General features: G+C 37.3%; 1 protein-coding gene across 4 annotated transcripts; it reads left to right on the forward strand.

Moving 5' to 3' along the window:
* The first annotated feature begins 129 nt into the window (after window positions 1-129).
* Window positions 130-11836, forward strand: LOC125657676 (uncharacterized). 4 transcript variants are annotated; one of them, XM_056149633.1, is made up of 7 exons: window positions 130-1184; window positions 3396-3536; window positions 5955-6126; window positions 6325-6633; window positions 7823-8006; window positions 9693-9965; window positions 10550-11836. In XM_056149633.1, exons 1-7 carry the CDS (start codon window positions 1126-1128, stop codon window positions 10552-10554), a joined length of 1143 nt encoding a protein of 380 aa, XP_056005608.1. In that variant the 5' UTR covers window positions 130-1125; the 3' UTR covers window positions 10555-11836. The 4 variants fall into 4 exon arrangements, with proteins under 4 accessions (XP_056005608.1, XP_056005609.1, XP_048744349.1 ...); XM_056149634.1 differs by having other exon boundaries at window positions 9693-9933; XM_048888392.2 differs by having other exon boundaries at window positions 9693-9844.
* Window positions 11837-16470: the final 4634 nt, after the last annotated feature.

Here is a 16470-nt window from a genome sequence, read left to right on the forward strand (position 1 = left end):
GGATTTTTTTTTTACTATGTCTTTTTAATCTTGAATTACTAAGAAGTAATAAAAGTATCTTCACCCCGCCCCTTCAGAATCCAGAATATGTGTACACGTCTACAAGTAATTGGAAAATTACAATGACCCCATGTCCACAAACTGAGAACATTGAGATAGATTTATCTGGCGAGTCCGTAATCCGAGAGCACTGTGGTAGATTGACCTTGAGAGTCCGTAATCCGAGAGCACTGTGGTAGATTGACCTTGAGAGTCCGTAATCCGAGAGCACTGTGGTAGATTGACCTTGAGAGTCCGTAATCCGAGAGCATTGTGGTAGAATTGCGGTTCAACATTGTGGTTCAATTGCGAGTCCATAAAATGAGGGCATTGTGGCAGATTTACCTAGAGAATCTAATGCAAGATCATTGTGATAAATATACTTTGAAAGTCCGTAATCCGAGAGGATTGTGGTATTTAGACACATTGACCTTGAGAGTCCGTAATCCGAGAGCATGCTGGTAGATTGACCTTGGCATTTGTTATGTCTTTTCCCCAATATCATGTTATGTCACTTTCAATATTGGAGATATATTCTAACTCAGACATTTCAGGTATGGATATCATTTCGTCAAAGTTAACACGAAATGATAATGTTTACTATAGAAGATTCTACCTGTAAACTGAAACAAAGGATGTGAATTAAACTTAATTGTTCTCCGCATCATTTTACGCAGATGTTCCTTGTCGGAGTCCGCTGACGTAATACTCTAGGTGAGACAGGTAAAAGAAAGTCCAGACGAGTACCGATAAAGTGATCCACCTGTCCCAGAGAATCTGACGTCTGTCGAGGTTATGGGGTGTAGTAAAATGAAATGCAGAAGTTACGAATTTTTCTCCTACGTACCAAAGATTTGAACTCATCCCAGAAAATCTCAATGACATATATTACAGCTAATTCCCTCCTCGCTGCTTTTGATGTAAACCAGAGTTCGTATCCAATATCTTAATACGATAATATAAATCTGGCAAAGTATGCGTTCTTAAATATTTTGTTTTCTGTTACGTGAGGAGGTGTGTTCATTCAACGTAAATAAAGTTGTAAGCGAGTATGTTTCGGCATTTCAGTGGCTGGGCTTGTAAATAATGGCCACAACTCGTGTTTCCCTGCCAGTGCTTTTGTTATATTGGTTTTTCCTTGCCCCGTAAGTATACTCGGATTATTTATTGATTTATGTTATAATATTAATATACAACTTTTGCGCGTGTATTCACGTTTAGATCTACCTTTTCTTTAAGAAATGTTTTCGCGATGTTCGATAACTTTGGAAACGTAGTATATTCACAAAGGTTAAAGAAATATGAAAAAAAAGTTTGAACAACATTAACGGTCAAAAGCATGAACAGATTCTAAAGTTTGCCGTTTACGAAAGATTTCCCACGAGTTTCGAGAAGAAAATAAGAAATGCAAACATTTATATACAATTAATGTACATAGTTTGAAAATATACCCATTCGGATGAAATATTTTTTCCAGTAGCGAACTCGGGACCTTTTAGGGAAAATACATCTGCTTTAAATTTATGAATAAGTCCATGTGATTTATGTTAGCTTGCATATATCGTTAAAAATAATAATTCTCAGGAGTTAAAAATTCCTTTGTAATTGAATTAGTTTAAGCATTTTATAACCTCGGTATCGCGATATTCTATACTGCTGGAAACTCCCTTTACTGTGCCCTCACCCTCCCAGGTTAATGTAGGGGATATTCCTCAGTCGGCACACCGAGAAATGTAATTAAGTTCACTACGCGAGTTTCTTTCGGTCGAAAATTAACCTGATGTGTTGCAGACCCGTGTAGAATGCTGCATATCGCTGCGAGTGGATCACGTGCTTTTAATCCACGATTTCTGTGATTTTTACGTTAGGGTACATGTGCTGATTATCCAGGAACAAACGTTTTCAAATCGTTTTGTTTCAGTTGATTTTGGCAGAGCCTCAGATCTACAAAATTCAATGCATATTCAGACAGAGTGGAAAAAGATTTATGTTTTTGTAAATGTAGGAAATTTTCCAGGTGCTACCATTTAGAATAATTTGTATCTGGAAAAAGAAGTGCATTGTTTAGTGTTTTGACATCCTAGAATTAATTACGGACACATGTAAAGAAATGTTATGGGGTAGGATCGAGGTGTAGAAAATATATCGCCCAAATATACGTGTATCATGCATGGTAAAGTAAAGAATCCGTTATCGAAATTATTCGCAAAATAAAAAATTCTAGTTTGGAAAATAACCGTCATAAAGTTGGTGATTTTTTTAAAACACAACTTGTACACCTAGAAATCCAGGGCATCGTTCGTAAACCAGTACCATTTTTAGAATGAAGAATTGAAAATTTATTACATTTATAAACAGATTATATGGAGCGCCAAATTAATATAAACGCAAATAATTAAAGATATCAGTGATTATTTGAAGATAGTATTATTTCAATTATTGCGGGCTAGAATTCAATTGATATGCGCATCAAATCAATTATTGCTTTAATCAATTGAAATTTATGTGCGCACCATTTCAATTATTGCTCTCGTCAATGTGGTTTCATTTTTGCATGCAAGATTTGATTTCATATCTCGGTATAAATGATTTGATGATCTCTTTGATTCAATTGAAAATATTTTTTATAATTTACAACGATTTTATTGCGCGCACGAATTGAAGTAATGATATTAATTTAATTGAAGAGGGTAATGATTCAATTATCGCACGCATTTATTGGATCGATGCTCGCGATAATTCAACTAAAGAGAACTACAGTCCAATTAGTACGCTCATTAATTGAATTATTTCTCTATTCAATTGAACGATAGCGCGCATCAATTCAATTGTCGATATCACCAATTCATTTGAGGAGAGCAACACTTTAATTATAATGCGCATCCATCCAGCAGAAATATCAATGCTATCAAGAATTCAATTAATGCGTGCAATGATTTAGATTTGATGATGTCATTAAGTATTTGAAGATATCTTTTAATTAGATTGTTGCGCGCATCAAATGAATTAATGATATCTTCAAATGAATAAAGGTATCTTCAATTATTTGAGTTTATGTTAATTTGACGCTTCATGAGGATATGCAATTTATTAATCAAACAGCCTCTTAATCAGCTCCTCCGTTGGATATTAACACGATGACGTCATTGGTGTGAGAGTAAACCAGAGTACTTAAAGGAAACTCGCGTGTCCGAATGTACGACCACCATACCCGTTTTCATGTACTTGCAGACAAAGTTAGAAAACGAATGAAGGAAGTCCACGTGTTCATGCGCTTACTGTATTTTCCATGCCTCATAATTAAATGTCTTAAATATAGAATTAAGTGCTAGTATTATGAGGTTCACATTTATTAGTTTGCAGGCGCAGACCCTCAATATTCTAGCGTTTGAATATAGCCGGAAACTTTGGGAGATTCCGAACTTAGGACTGGAAATTGGACAGTGTGCTCATTCTGTAGAGGAAGTTTTTCCGGGGCATCCCTTGGTCAAAGAATGGTAAGTAAGCCAGACAGTTACGAAAAACTTCTGTTCTAGTCAAACTCAAATATATGGCTTCGCATTTTATTTCGGAAAACATTTCGGAAATAAATTTCATTTTTGAAAAATACATGAGGGTATGAATTACAACGCTTCACCCTGTCATACTTCATGGAGCGTTTATGAATATATATTTTTTATATTTACACTTTACTTTAAGTTCTGTGGATTTCTCAGCTGTTAAAGTAGACGTACTCTATCAAGATTCATACGCGCATTGTTCACAACTACAGCGCATTCATGAGGATTATATGGCTATCATTACAAGTGGTAAAGAAGTCGAAGGCAGAAACATCGAGAATGCCTAATGCTCTCTCTCTCTCTCTCTCTCTCTCTCTCTCTCACAGAGATATTTAAAAGACGTGCCACAGTAGGTATTTTGAAGAATATGAAAATTATATACGTTACATATTAATTAGCATTTTTATCTACATGTTATACATGTAGCAATCTTTGCGAGTTTAACGTTGACAATATGTTACATCTACGTTCAAAACTTGCTGAAATTAAATCTTTTAAAACACTTCAACATTGGTTGAAAAACATTGCAACCATTATTTTCCAAAGAAACAACGTTGTGTACATGCTGGGGCTTGACTGACAGAATCTTCACTGGCCTTTGGTTGTATATAGTGGCAAACTTCTAGATGTAATGCTGAAAATGCAAATCGCGAAAGGGCGCATGACAAACTTAATCTTAAACAGAAGCTAGAATATTGCAGTAAACAAACTTTTATATCTATATTCACGAATCGCCGATGGTAAAAGTGCATTTTGCGAGCGAGTCGACACATATATACATTATGTATATTAACATACATATGCATGTAACAACTGTTCGCGGATAATCTCGGCGAGATTCGTCGAGGCTGGATATTTGGACAGACGCCTCTTACGATTTCCGGAATCACTTGTGTGACATTTTCATGGTCTGATATTCGGAGGAGGCGTCAGTCCAAATATCTAGTCTCAACGAGTCTCGCTGAAATTAGTTCGCGGCGAGAAAGTCTTACGAATTTGTCTCACACGTAAATCAAAGGTGAGGGAATCCAGAAAATTTTCAAATGGGGTAGAGGTTGCGTACTAAATTTAATTTTTTTTCCAAAAAGGAGGATTGCAGACCCAATGACATTTGTTAAAAATTTCGGTCCAAAGGGTGTTGTGTCCTCTGTTTTAATGTCCCTCCCTCAGATCCGCGACTGCAGTCCTCCGTTAACACCCTTCACATCCGCGACTGCAGTCCCCCGTTAACACCCTTCAGATCCGCGACTGCAATCCCCCGTTAACACCCTTCAGATCCGCGACTGCAGTCCTCCATTAACAACCTTCACATCCGCGACTGCAATCCCCCGTTAACACCCTTCAGATCTGTGACTGCAGTCCTCCGTTAACACCCTTCACATCCGTGACTGCAGTTTCCCGTTAACACCCTTCACATCCATGACTGCAGTCCCCCGTTAACACCCTTCAGATCCGTGACTGCAGTCCTCCGTTAACACCCTTCAGATCCGTGACTGCAGTCCTCCGTTAACACCCTTCACATCCGCGACTGCAGTTTCCCGTTAACACCCTTCAGATCCGTGACTACAGTCCTCCGTTAACATCCTTCACATCCGGGACTGCAGCCCCCCGTTGACACCCTTCAGATCCGCTACTGCAGTCCCCCATTAACACCCCTTCATATCTGTGACTGCAGTTTCCCGTTAACACCCTTCATATCCGAGATTGTAGTCCTCCGTTAACACCCTTCACATCCGTGACTGCAGTCCCCCGTTAACACCCTTCAGATCCGCGACTGCAGTCCTCCGTTAACACCCTTCAGATCTGCGACTGCAGTTTCCCGTTAACACCCTTCACATCTGTGACTGCAGTCCTCCGTTAACACCCTTCACATCCGTGACTGCAGACCCCGTTAACACCCTTCAGATCTGCGACTGCAGTCCCCCATTAACACCCTTCAGATCGGTGACTGCAGTACCCCGTTAACACCCTTCAGATCCGTGACTGCAATCCTCCGTTAACACCCTTCAGACCCGTAACTGCAATCCTCCGTTAACACCCTTCAGACCCGTGGCTGCAGTCCTCCGTTAACACCCTTCAAAACCGTGACTACAGTCCTCCGTTAACACCCTTCAGATCCGTAACTGTAGTCCTCCGTTAACACCCTTCAGATCCGTAACTGCAGTCACCCGTTACCACCCTTCAGATCCGTAACTGCAGTCCTCCGTTAACACCCTTCAGATCCGTAACTGCAGTCCTCCGTTAACACCCTTCAGATCCGTGACTGCATTACAACACGGCCGTGTTGAGACGTGGACAGGCGGACAAATATCTTAAATTATCACAACTTACTTACCATTCATGTATTTTTTCCAGTTATTTACCACCCGCCAGGGGACAGAAACTACACTCCTCCAGGAACTACAAGTTGAACGACACCCAGAACATTGAAGTGAAGTCCCCACGCGACATTTTTACCTACATTGGTCTGTGTGACGCGGCTGCTGTGTCCAGACTAGGGCTACTCCACAGAGGAGATTGTATAGCAGTACGGTCATATACTGATTGATTATGCATATCTAACATACATTCCAAGATATCTGGATAACAAATGATTAGGGACAAGTAGCAGAGATGTGTGCGTCTCTGTGGCGGCCAACATAGACTGTTCTTAGTAATCAGACGTCATAAAATTTTGTACGGAACTGACATAATTGCACTTTCTCACAATCTTGAATATTTTCAGATTGAAATCGCCAGTAACCTAACATTCAACAAGAAGACTTACACCCGGGCATACGTTGAGTACTATCGTCACGACATAGACATACTCAGTCTGCAATCAGACTTCTCTGTCGTACAAACTGCTGGATTCGGCAAAGAGTATTACCTGAAGAATCGCAGCATAGGGACCATGGAAATCGTTCTTGTGGAAATGAAATTTCCCAATAAACGGAAAGCAAATCTCCTTAAGAATTCTCACTATCAGAGTTTGTCAATGAAGGATTGGATTTCCTACGCCTTCCAGGAGGCCGGCGAACCGGCGAACACCAAAGTAACTAAACATTATTTTATGTATTGTTTAGTAAACTAGCCAGTTATAACGGCCACAGATCTTATATTAAAAAATTCCTCATGCCAAATCGGAAGTAAGAAATATTCAACTTTGGTCTACTTTTTCTAAAAAGTAATACACTGCTTGTTTTTCAGATGTATGACATCATTTGATTTTGATTATTAAAACCCAGTTGTAAATGCATTATTTTAACTTATCTGCTGAGCAAAGGCTGTCCGTTTTGGGGTTGCTGATTTTTTGGTTTCTTTATTTAAAATGATTATAAACCCAGGTATGGTGCAAACATATGCCTCTGTCAATTGCAAGAAAGTGCTTGACAGACTTCAAACTTGGTAAAATGGCACATCCCAAAGAGTAGAAGTCTCCTATTGATTTTGAGGTCACATAGTCAAGGGTCAATCCACTCTTCAGATAGGAGGATATTGTCCACTCAATATCTTGAGAACCCTTTGCTTCATAGACATCAAACTTGGTACTCTGGTTCATTGTAAGGTGTAGATGACCACTATCAATTTGGAGGTCACATGGTCAAAGGTCAAACTGGACATAGGAAGATACTGTCTGCTCAATATTTTGAGAATACTTTGCTAGGCAGACATCAAACTTGGTACACTGGTACATCTTAAGGAGTAGATCACCCCTATTGATTTTGAGATCACATGGTCAAAGGTCAAGACTCTTGACATAGGAAGATATTGTCCAGTTAATATCTTGAGAACTCTTTGCTTGACAGACAGCAAATTTAGTATACTGGTACATCTTATGGAGTATATGGCCCCTGTTGATTTTGAGGTCACATGGTAAAAGGTCAAACTGGACATAGTAGTATATTGTCTCCTATATCTTAAGAATCATTGGCTTGATTGACACCAAACCTGGTACACTGGTACAATGTAAGGAATAGAAGACCCCATTGATTTTGGATTTTGATTTTTCAATCCACTCTGGAGATAGGAAGATATTGTCCTCTCAATATCTTGAATTATTTTGACACTACTATCAATTAAATGCTTTTCAATATTACACCTGGGGGAGGGGGGGGGGCATATATTTCTTGTTTTTAATTAACTGCTGCTAAATTAGTATTGCAGGTATTGGAGCTCGCTATGCATTTTTTGGGGGTCAATTTCATTCAATACTTAAACAGTGCCTGTCTTTAATGTTATAGATAATCCGCCTGTCAACTGCTAAACGATTGGTAGAAATAAAGAAATACAAGAGAGGCAAACTGGCAGAAATTGCAGGCTTACTAGGGGGTTATGAGGCTGAAATACTGGAAACGAGGAGGGAAATCGAACGAGGCTACGTGAAACCTCATCTGAACTATGCCCTTCAACCATACTTCAGCAAGGGTAAGTACTATTATGGTATTGGAGGAAAGTATGTGTGGGAGGGGGGAGGGGGATTGATTCTACAGAACTAACTCCATTTTTTGCAACTGGAATGATCCATAATGATATAAAGTTTAATGATAAATCCACAAATGGTATCTAACTTTACAGTTAGTAAAACAGTTAATAGTTACAGTTAGTAAAACAGTTAATAGTTACAGTTAGTAAAACAGTTAATACATGTAGTTACAGTTAGTTGAATTCAAAGCTGAGATAATTTAGCAAATGAAGTCAAGGTTTATCAGCAGGGTATTATTCCAGGAAAACCACAATTAACAGTAAAGTTACTCAGACATAACCGCTATATGTATATAATGGCCAATGGCTAGTCAAGAATGAATGGTAAGTTAACATTTAAAGTAACTGTTCAAGGAATTTGAAGTTAAACTTATGTAAATGTTCAAGGAAAGTTAAAACTTAAGTAAATGTTCATGGTACATGTAAGCTAATTATTGGATAAATTAAGTCAAGGTTTATGAATAAGGCAATTAAGGCCAAGGTAATTGATAAGTTACAATTAACAGGGGCGGATCCAGAAAATGAAGTTACGGGGGTCGCCACTCTATGAGGCAGAGGGTCTGGGGGCTGCCTTTGAGGCCCCCAGTGGGTCCGGGGCAAAGCCCTGGTGGGGCCCTGGGGGCTTTGCAAAGCCCCCGGAAGCTCCTGGATTTTATACGGCTTGAAATATGTCTCTTATTTAGGCATTTGTACTATTTTCTATCATTTTTAATAAGGTATAATTAATAAAATGAGGCAAATTTTATGGGTTTTTGGAAAAAATTAAGTTCTCCCAATAAAGTACATTTGTAAATCAAGAAATCAACAGATTTTGCCATTTATTTCTCCAGGAGTGGAAGAAATTGTCTCTTTTATCGTTTAGTACATTTTTCTGAACAAGACCTTAAATTTGAAAATTTTAGAGGGGGTGGGGGGGGGGGTGGGCCCTTAAATCCGGCACTGATTAATTTGAAATCAAATTTCATGGCATATTAAAATTAACAGATAAAAAATGTCAATATTAATGGTTTCCTAAGGTCTATCAGTTAGTTAAAGTTAATTTGCCATGAAAGAAAAGTGGGATAAATGTCTCCATGTGACCTAGATGTTACTGCTATATTAGTGATTCAAAAGTGTTATATTAACATTTAAGGAGGTATGCTACACCAGAGAAATTTGATATGGATGAAAAGTGGAGGATATGTACAACAATATTTTGAAATTGAAAACTTTCAAATCTACTTTATATAGTCAAAAAATGCAGTTTTAGTGGAAAGCAATCTCAGGAAAATTTAAAACCCCTGCTGGACTCGAACCCGCGATCTACACTTCAGCAGTCGATGTCCTAACCTACTCAGCTAGGCAATGATTTTTTAAATGAATAGGCAAATATTGCTGATATTTATATTTTTATCCATGTTTTAAAAGGAAGTCAGCCATCATGATGATGTACAGTACACCTTTAATGTATGAACTATAAGTTTAAGTTATTGATATTGAAAGATAACAGTATTTAACTTGAGCTTATTACTTTAAACCGATAAGTAAGACAGTATTAGTTTGAGTTGAAGTTTCGCTCCTCTTCTCTGTGCAGCTATAGACGTGTCTATCATCAAAACACAATGTTTCTGTAATTTCATTTTATTTTAGGAGCTGCATTCAGAAAAGGATCAGACAGTGCCTTATGGGAGGAAGCATCCATTACAGAAATAAAAATCAACAGGGCAAAAGCCCGTCAGAATTCCATAAAACGCAGTGTAGGTATTACAGCCAAAGTCCGTCAGAATTCCATAAAACGCAGTGTAGGTATTACAACCAAAGTCCATCAGAATTCCATAAAACGCAGTCTAGGTATTACAGTAGTGCAGAACCTCTACAGTAAAGTGACAAGGTACCATATCCATCTTTACAATGCATTATCAGGTTAGTCTAGACACCTCTTTACAATTTATCAGGTCAGTCTAGACACTTTTTTATAATGCATTATCAGGTTAGTCTAGACACTTTTTTATAATGCATTATCAGGTTAGTCTAGACACTTTTTTATAATGCATTATCAGGTTAGTCTAGACACTTTTTTATAATGCAATATCAGGTTAGTCTAGACACTTTTTTATAATGCATTATCAGGTTAGTCTAGACACCACTTTACAATTTATCAGGTTAGTCTAGACATCTCTTTATAATTCATGTAATATCAGGATAGTCTAGACACCTCTTTATAATGCATGTAATATCAGGGTAGTCTAGGCAAATAGTGTGGGAACCTCTTTAAAACAGATTGTGAACTGGTTGCGGTCCTGGGTGCAATCCCTGGTGGCTGCATCAAACCTTAGATGTTTAAAATACATATGTATACTACTCTTTCACCAAGTGTCCAGCATCACAAGTGAAAATTGCAAATCTTTTGAATGAGACCTAAAAGCTCCAAGGTCCTGTGTCACAGTAGATGTTGGCATGATTGAGAATTCAAACACTTCTATTTATCTATCTATCTACATTTTCAGTGTAAGAGAATCAGTTTGCCCAGCTGTAAGCTAATGAAGAATCTGAAGAAAGACATCAGGCGACTCAAAAAAATGTTTGATTCAAAGAGACGGAGGTGGGTGGAATTAAATAAAGTTCAAAAACAACACACAGTGGAAACAACTCGTAAAAAGATTGATAGCTTTGTGAAACAACAAACTAAAATGTCTTCCCAGTTTAAGCAATGGAAGAAACAGCAAAGAGCCGCAAAGAGAGCAGAAAAATTAAAAAAGAAGAAACTTCGTAAAAAACAAAAGAAAAAGGTCAAGAAAAACAAAAATACGAAAAGCAAACATTTGCTCTTATCCAACAACACTCTATCGAACGTTGTGTAGTTTTCGGAGTATCGATCGATGGATGTTGCACAATTGCTGGTGCAGCAATGGATAACGCCTAGTTACCAGTGCAACAACAAATGCTACATAGTTGTCAGTGTGGAAAGTGTTGCAACATAGTTGCCAGTGTAGCAACGAATGTTGTGCAGTTAACAGTGTAACAATGGATGTTGCGTGGTTGCTGTTTTAACTACAATTGTTGCGTTTTGTTAGGGTTTGAGTAACTACTACTGTTTGCTTCGTTTGCCTTCATGTCCTTTTGTTCTTGATCTGCTGTTATTTTTGCTGCAGTTTTCACTGTAGACAAAACATTGTAAAAAAGAATATAGCAAATCCCCAAAACATGTAACATTGACAAAGAATGTACATAAAACCGCGAATTCTAAACTCCACGAAAAAGGACTGACATTTCATACATAAAACCGCGAATTCTAAACTCCGTGAAAAACTATTGACATTTCATAAATAAAACCGCGAATTCTAAACTCCGTGAAAAAGGACTGACATTTCAGAAATCATGAAAATAACCAGGACTGAACTGAAAAGTAATATAATTTCAATAGTTCACCTGTTCAATATTTCATCACTTTGGGAGTGTCTGTTTATCGTCATTGTGAGTCCCATTCACATCGCATCTGTGTACAGGGGTACATCTAATGTTGGTTGAAATTTTGATTTAAATTACTGTAACTTTATATACATTTTGAGGCCTGTAACCCACGATTGGAGCATGAAAAGTACTATAATTTATACTACATAGGTCGAAAATCCCCCTCCGAAAAAATTCTGGATCCAGTCCTGCATTTATAAAGTGAAAACTTTGCAATGACTGTTCACAAACACAAGGGGACTGAATTTGCTTTACACTACATGTATGTGATACGATGTTGTGATATTGATCTCCCAACCATTCTTAATAAAATGAGAATTACTTGATGCGTAATAAAAATAAATAATAACAAGAGATGTTTGAAAAACATATATACCCCCCCCCCCCTCTGGTGCAAAATTGATAAGCACATGCATCATTAAATTGATAGTAGTATCACCAATTCAAAATATTGAGCAGACAATATGTCAGGAGTGGATTGACCATGTGACCTAAAAATCAATAGGGGGCCCTTATGCTGTACTAGTGTACCAAGTTCAGTGTCAATCAAGCAAATAATTCTTAAAATATAGGAGACAATATATTACTACAATTTGTATGTCCAGTTTAACCTTTGACCATGTGACCTCAAAATCAATAAGGGTCATCTTCTCCTAAAGACGTACCAAGTTTGATGTCTGTCAAGCAAAGGGTTCTCTAGACATTGAGTGGTCATTATATTCTTATGTCCAGTTTGACCTTTGACCATGTGACCTCAAAATCAATAGGGGCCATCTTCCCCTGAAGATGTACCAGTGTACCAAGTTTGATGTCTGTCAAGCAAAGGGTTCTCAAGATATTGAGCAGACAATACCTTACCATGTCAAGACTCTTGAATTAATTACTCATAACCAACCCACATATAAAATATCATTATGATCAAGTGAATGGTTCTCAAAATATTGAGGCACAACATGTCGTCTACTGACAGGTGCAAAGCAATATGTCCCTCTTCTTTGAATGGACCCTGGCATAATAAATAAATTTTCCTGTTTTGCATATGATATACAGTATGTTATATTAACGTTATATGACTATTTTGGATCCTCCCTCGTCAGAACCCTGGCAATAAAGAAAAGGATCAACTTTACATTCAGGATGTCTGTAGTGATAGTGAAAAATAGTGGTTATCTACTGGTCAGAGGCAACCATAAGTTTGATCTCTCGAGTAACCAGTCATTTGAGTCATAACCTTTGACCTTATGACTTGGAAACCAATACAGGCCATCTAATCTTTAGGGGACAACAGTAGTTTGATAACTTGTCAAGCAAAGGGTTTTCAAGATACTGAGCAGACAATCAGTATCTGATTGTGTCCAGTTTGACCCTTGTGACCTCAAAATTAATATGGGTTATCTACACCTTATGATTAAACAGTGTACTATTAAAGTTTGATGTCTGTCAAGCTTAGGATTTTCAAGATATTGAGCAAACAAATTTTGTGTCCAGAGTAGATTGACCTCAAAATCAAAAGGAGTAATCTGTTCTTTCTGTAGAACCAGAGTACCAGGTTTGATGTCTGTCAAGCAAAGGGTTCTCAAGATATTGGGCAACCAAACCTTACGATGTCAAGTTTGACTCTTGACCTTGTGATCTCAAAATCAATAGGGGTCGTGTCATCTACTTCATAAGAGGAAACCCGTCAACCAAGTTTAATGTCCATCAAGTGAATGGTTCTCAAGATATTGAGCAGAGAGGATCTTACTATATCCAGTTTGACCCTTGAATCAATAGGGGTCACCTACTCTCTGGGAGCAACCACTATTCCAAGTTTGGTACATGTAACTGTCAAGCAAAGAATTCTTAGATATTGAGCTGACAATAATATGTCCAGAATAGTTTGAACATTGACTTATCTTTTAGTATACCAAGTTTGATGCGTTTTCAAGATATTGAGCCAACATCTTCCTGTATCCAGTTTGACCCTTGACCTCAAAATCAATTTTGGAGAAACTTAAGTACCAAGTTTTGTTTGTCAGACAAATGGTTCTCATGATATTGAGTGGACTACATTGGGTTTTCTACTCCTTTGGGAAAACCAGTGTACCAAGTTTATTAGTAATGTCAAACAAAGCATTCTCAAGATATTGAACAGACAATACATTACATGAACTATGCCCAGTTTGAAACTCTACTCTTTAGGGGCAATTACTGTACCAAATTTGGCAATTGTCAAGCAAAGGCTTCTTTAGATATTGAACAAACAAGACTTGGGTCTATAGACTGACCAACAGGTGCATAACAATATGCCCCCTCTTTTGAACAGGGGGCATAAAAAGTCTGCAAAACTATATTCAACACAAAGTCCTATAAATCTCATAAACAATCACTCAACTTAAACTTGATCTGTTAACATAAATTATTAAAATACATAACATTTCAGCTTCCAAAATCAAAGCATGATGAAAACAAGAGGCCTATGAGCCATACTACTCACCTGAGTCACCTTTGCCCTGCTCTTGTGATTTTCAAAAGATTTTTTTTTTTCAATCTTTATTCCAATGAAAAACTTTGACTCAAAGAGTAAAAACAAGATTGAACTTGAATTCACACAACATGGGGATGCCTGAATACCAATAAAACTAACATGACCTTGCTTCTCTGAAGAGGAAGACTTTTAACCTTTATACATGCATTGTTAAATCTGATCCACTCTAACCCCTGGAATAATTTGAATAAAAAAATCAATCCACACAACTTAGGAATTTTTGCGTTTTGATGATTTAGTTGACTGCTACTCTTGAAAAATTTTGTTTAATTGATTTCCTGTATATTCCCATATAAAACTTTGATCTCAGATTGTGGCCCCACCCAACCCCAGAATTGTAAAAAATAAATTTGAACTACCTGAAGATGTATGCATTACATGACTATCATGGCCCTGCTGTTATAGATAAGCTTTTAAGGATATTTCCCTATATTCCCATATAAACCCCCTATTGTGGCCATTTTCAGTTCCATAGGTATTGTTTTTTTTTATTAGTTTTCTATATTTTCCTTTTAATCATGTTTATACACGTTAGCTATTGGAAGAGCCCTACTACAATTTGAACAAACTTGAATCTGCACTACATGAGGATGCTTGCACATCAAAATGACTAAATCGGGGCCCTGCATTCTGTTCTCGAGAGAATTCTTTCACTATGCTTTCAGGGATTTATCAATCTGTTTTTACTACCGGTAAACGGTACCTTTCCCCTCTTTAAAAAAACTGGAAAATTCCCCTATTAAACAACATTTAAAAATATTAAAACAGAAAAACCACGACGTATCAGAAATAAAAATGTTATTTCTGATACGTCGTGGTTTTTCCGTTTGTGGTTTTATTACATATCCTGATTTACCTTCTTCGTCATTAAAACACTTTTCGTTATGCTGTCAACTTGGTGGCAAGTTTAAGTATGAAGACAAAGTAATGTGTTGATCGGTAAAAATGTCGCATAATGCGAATACATATCTGAAAAGAATTACAAGGAAAGATGCTGTTGGAATGCCAACAATTGAGAAACTTTTTAAGAGTCAAAGTTCAAAACAAAAGAATGATATATGTGAAAGTGTAGAACCCATGGCAAACAGTTAGTCAGTGAAGTCCGTGGACCAGGTGAGTTGGACACGGAAGAGGGAAATGTATGATATCGTAACGTTTGCAGCGAGGGTAAGGAAGGAGAAAAGAATTTGTCAAATGAAGATTTACACCAACTTGTTGAATTGTTCAAATACATGAAAAACAGAAAAATTGACTTGTAAACTTGGAAAAGAAAATTAAACAATAGTACTGATTTCACTTGGTTTTTGCTTACTTTTGTTATTATTTCATATTTTTGCTAAATATAGTCATGGTTTTTTTTGGCCATAATAAACTATGGAAAGAACCCCCAGAAGGCCTCAGAATGCAGGATTTTGCTCCATTTATCTCAAAATTTTCTGGGGCCAGGGGGCATGCCCCCGGATCCCCCTAGCATATTCGTGCCTCTTGCGCTCATGTCGAGCCTGCAGCTCTCAATTTTCCCTTTTATAGGAAAACAGTAGTAAAATAAAATAGCTATATAAATCCCATGATAAACTTTCATCCTTTATGTGGCCCCAACCTACCCCTGGGGCCACATTTTGAACAAACTTAACATTATTTCAAGAAGCTCTCATGCAATTTTCAAATATGTGAATACTTGTACTTTATGCATATAATCTTAGAATACAGTGGAGCCTCTGTAATCCGGACGCTTCACTTTCCGGACGATTTTTCTAGGGAACGGAATTTTTATACATTATTTTGCATCGTTAATCCGGAAATTCGCGGTCCGGATCCGGACGGTCATTTCTTACTACAAAACGTTAAAATGCATTGAAAATTGTACCGTTAATCCGGACAGTAATTTTTTTGAGGGAAGGTCTGTGTCGGACAATTTTAGCAAGGCGTAAATTATAAAGAAAACAAGCCAATCTGTCTAATTGAAGCGATTGCCTGTACCCTGTCAGCACCTCCCTTAAATTAGGTGGTGTGTGATGATATGTCAGTTAACTGACATGATAAACACAAAATTCTTAAATCAACTTTGGATGATGACGATTCTTTCAACAGACCGCCGAACCTGTAAATCGTGACATATGGAAATGACCGGCCTCTTTTAGGAAGTAAAAGTGTAATTTAATGTTTGAATTGTAAATGATTATGTTAGTTACTAATGATTTATTCATTTATAGTTACATGTACATATAGTGCTTCATTATTTGTTTTAGTGCCTATGGCACACAGTTTTGTAGATTTATTTGTAGTGCTAATATACATGTACAATGTAAGCATAGGCAAATACACTGCACATATATATTTCAATTTTAGTGTTTTGAAATGCATGTAAATGTTAGCATTGTTATATTTTTTTACTAATGCAAATGGTGAAATTCAATGATACAATGTAGA

The sequence above is a fragment of the Ostrea edulis genome, chromosome 9 (genome assembly GCF_947568905.1).
Source record: "Ostrea edulis chromosome 9, xbOstEdul1.1, whole genome shotgun sequence".
NCBI lineage: Eukaryota > Metazoa > Mollusca > Bivalvia > Ostreida > Ostreidae > Ostrea > Ostrea edulis.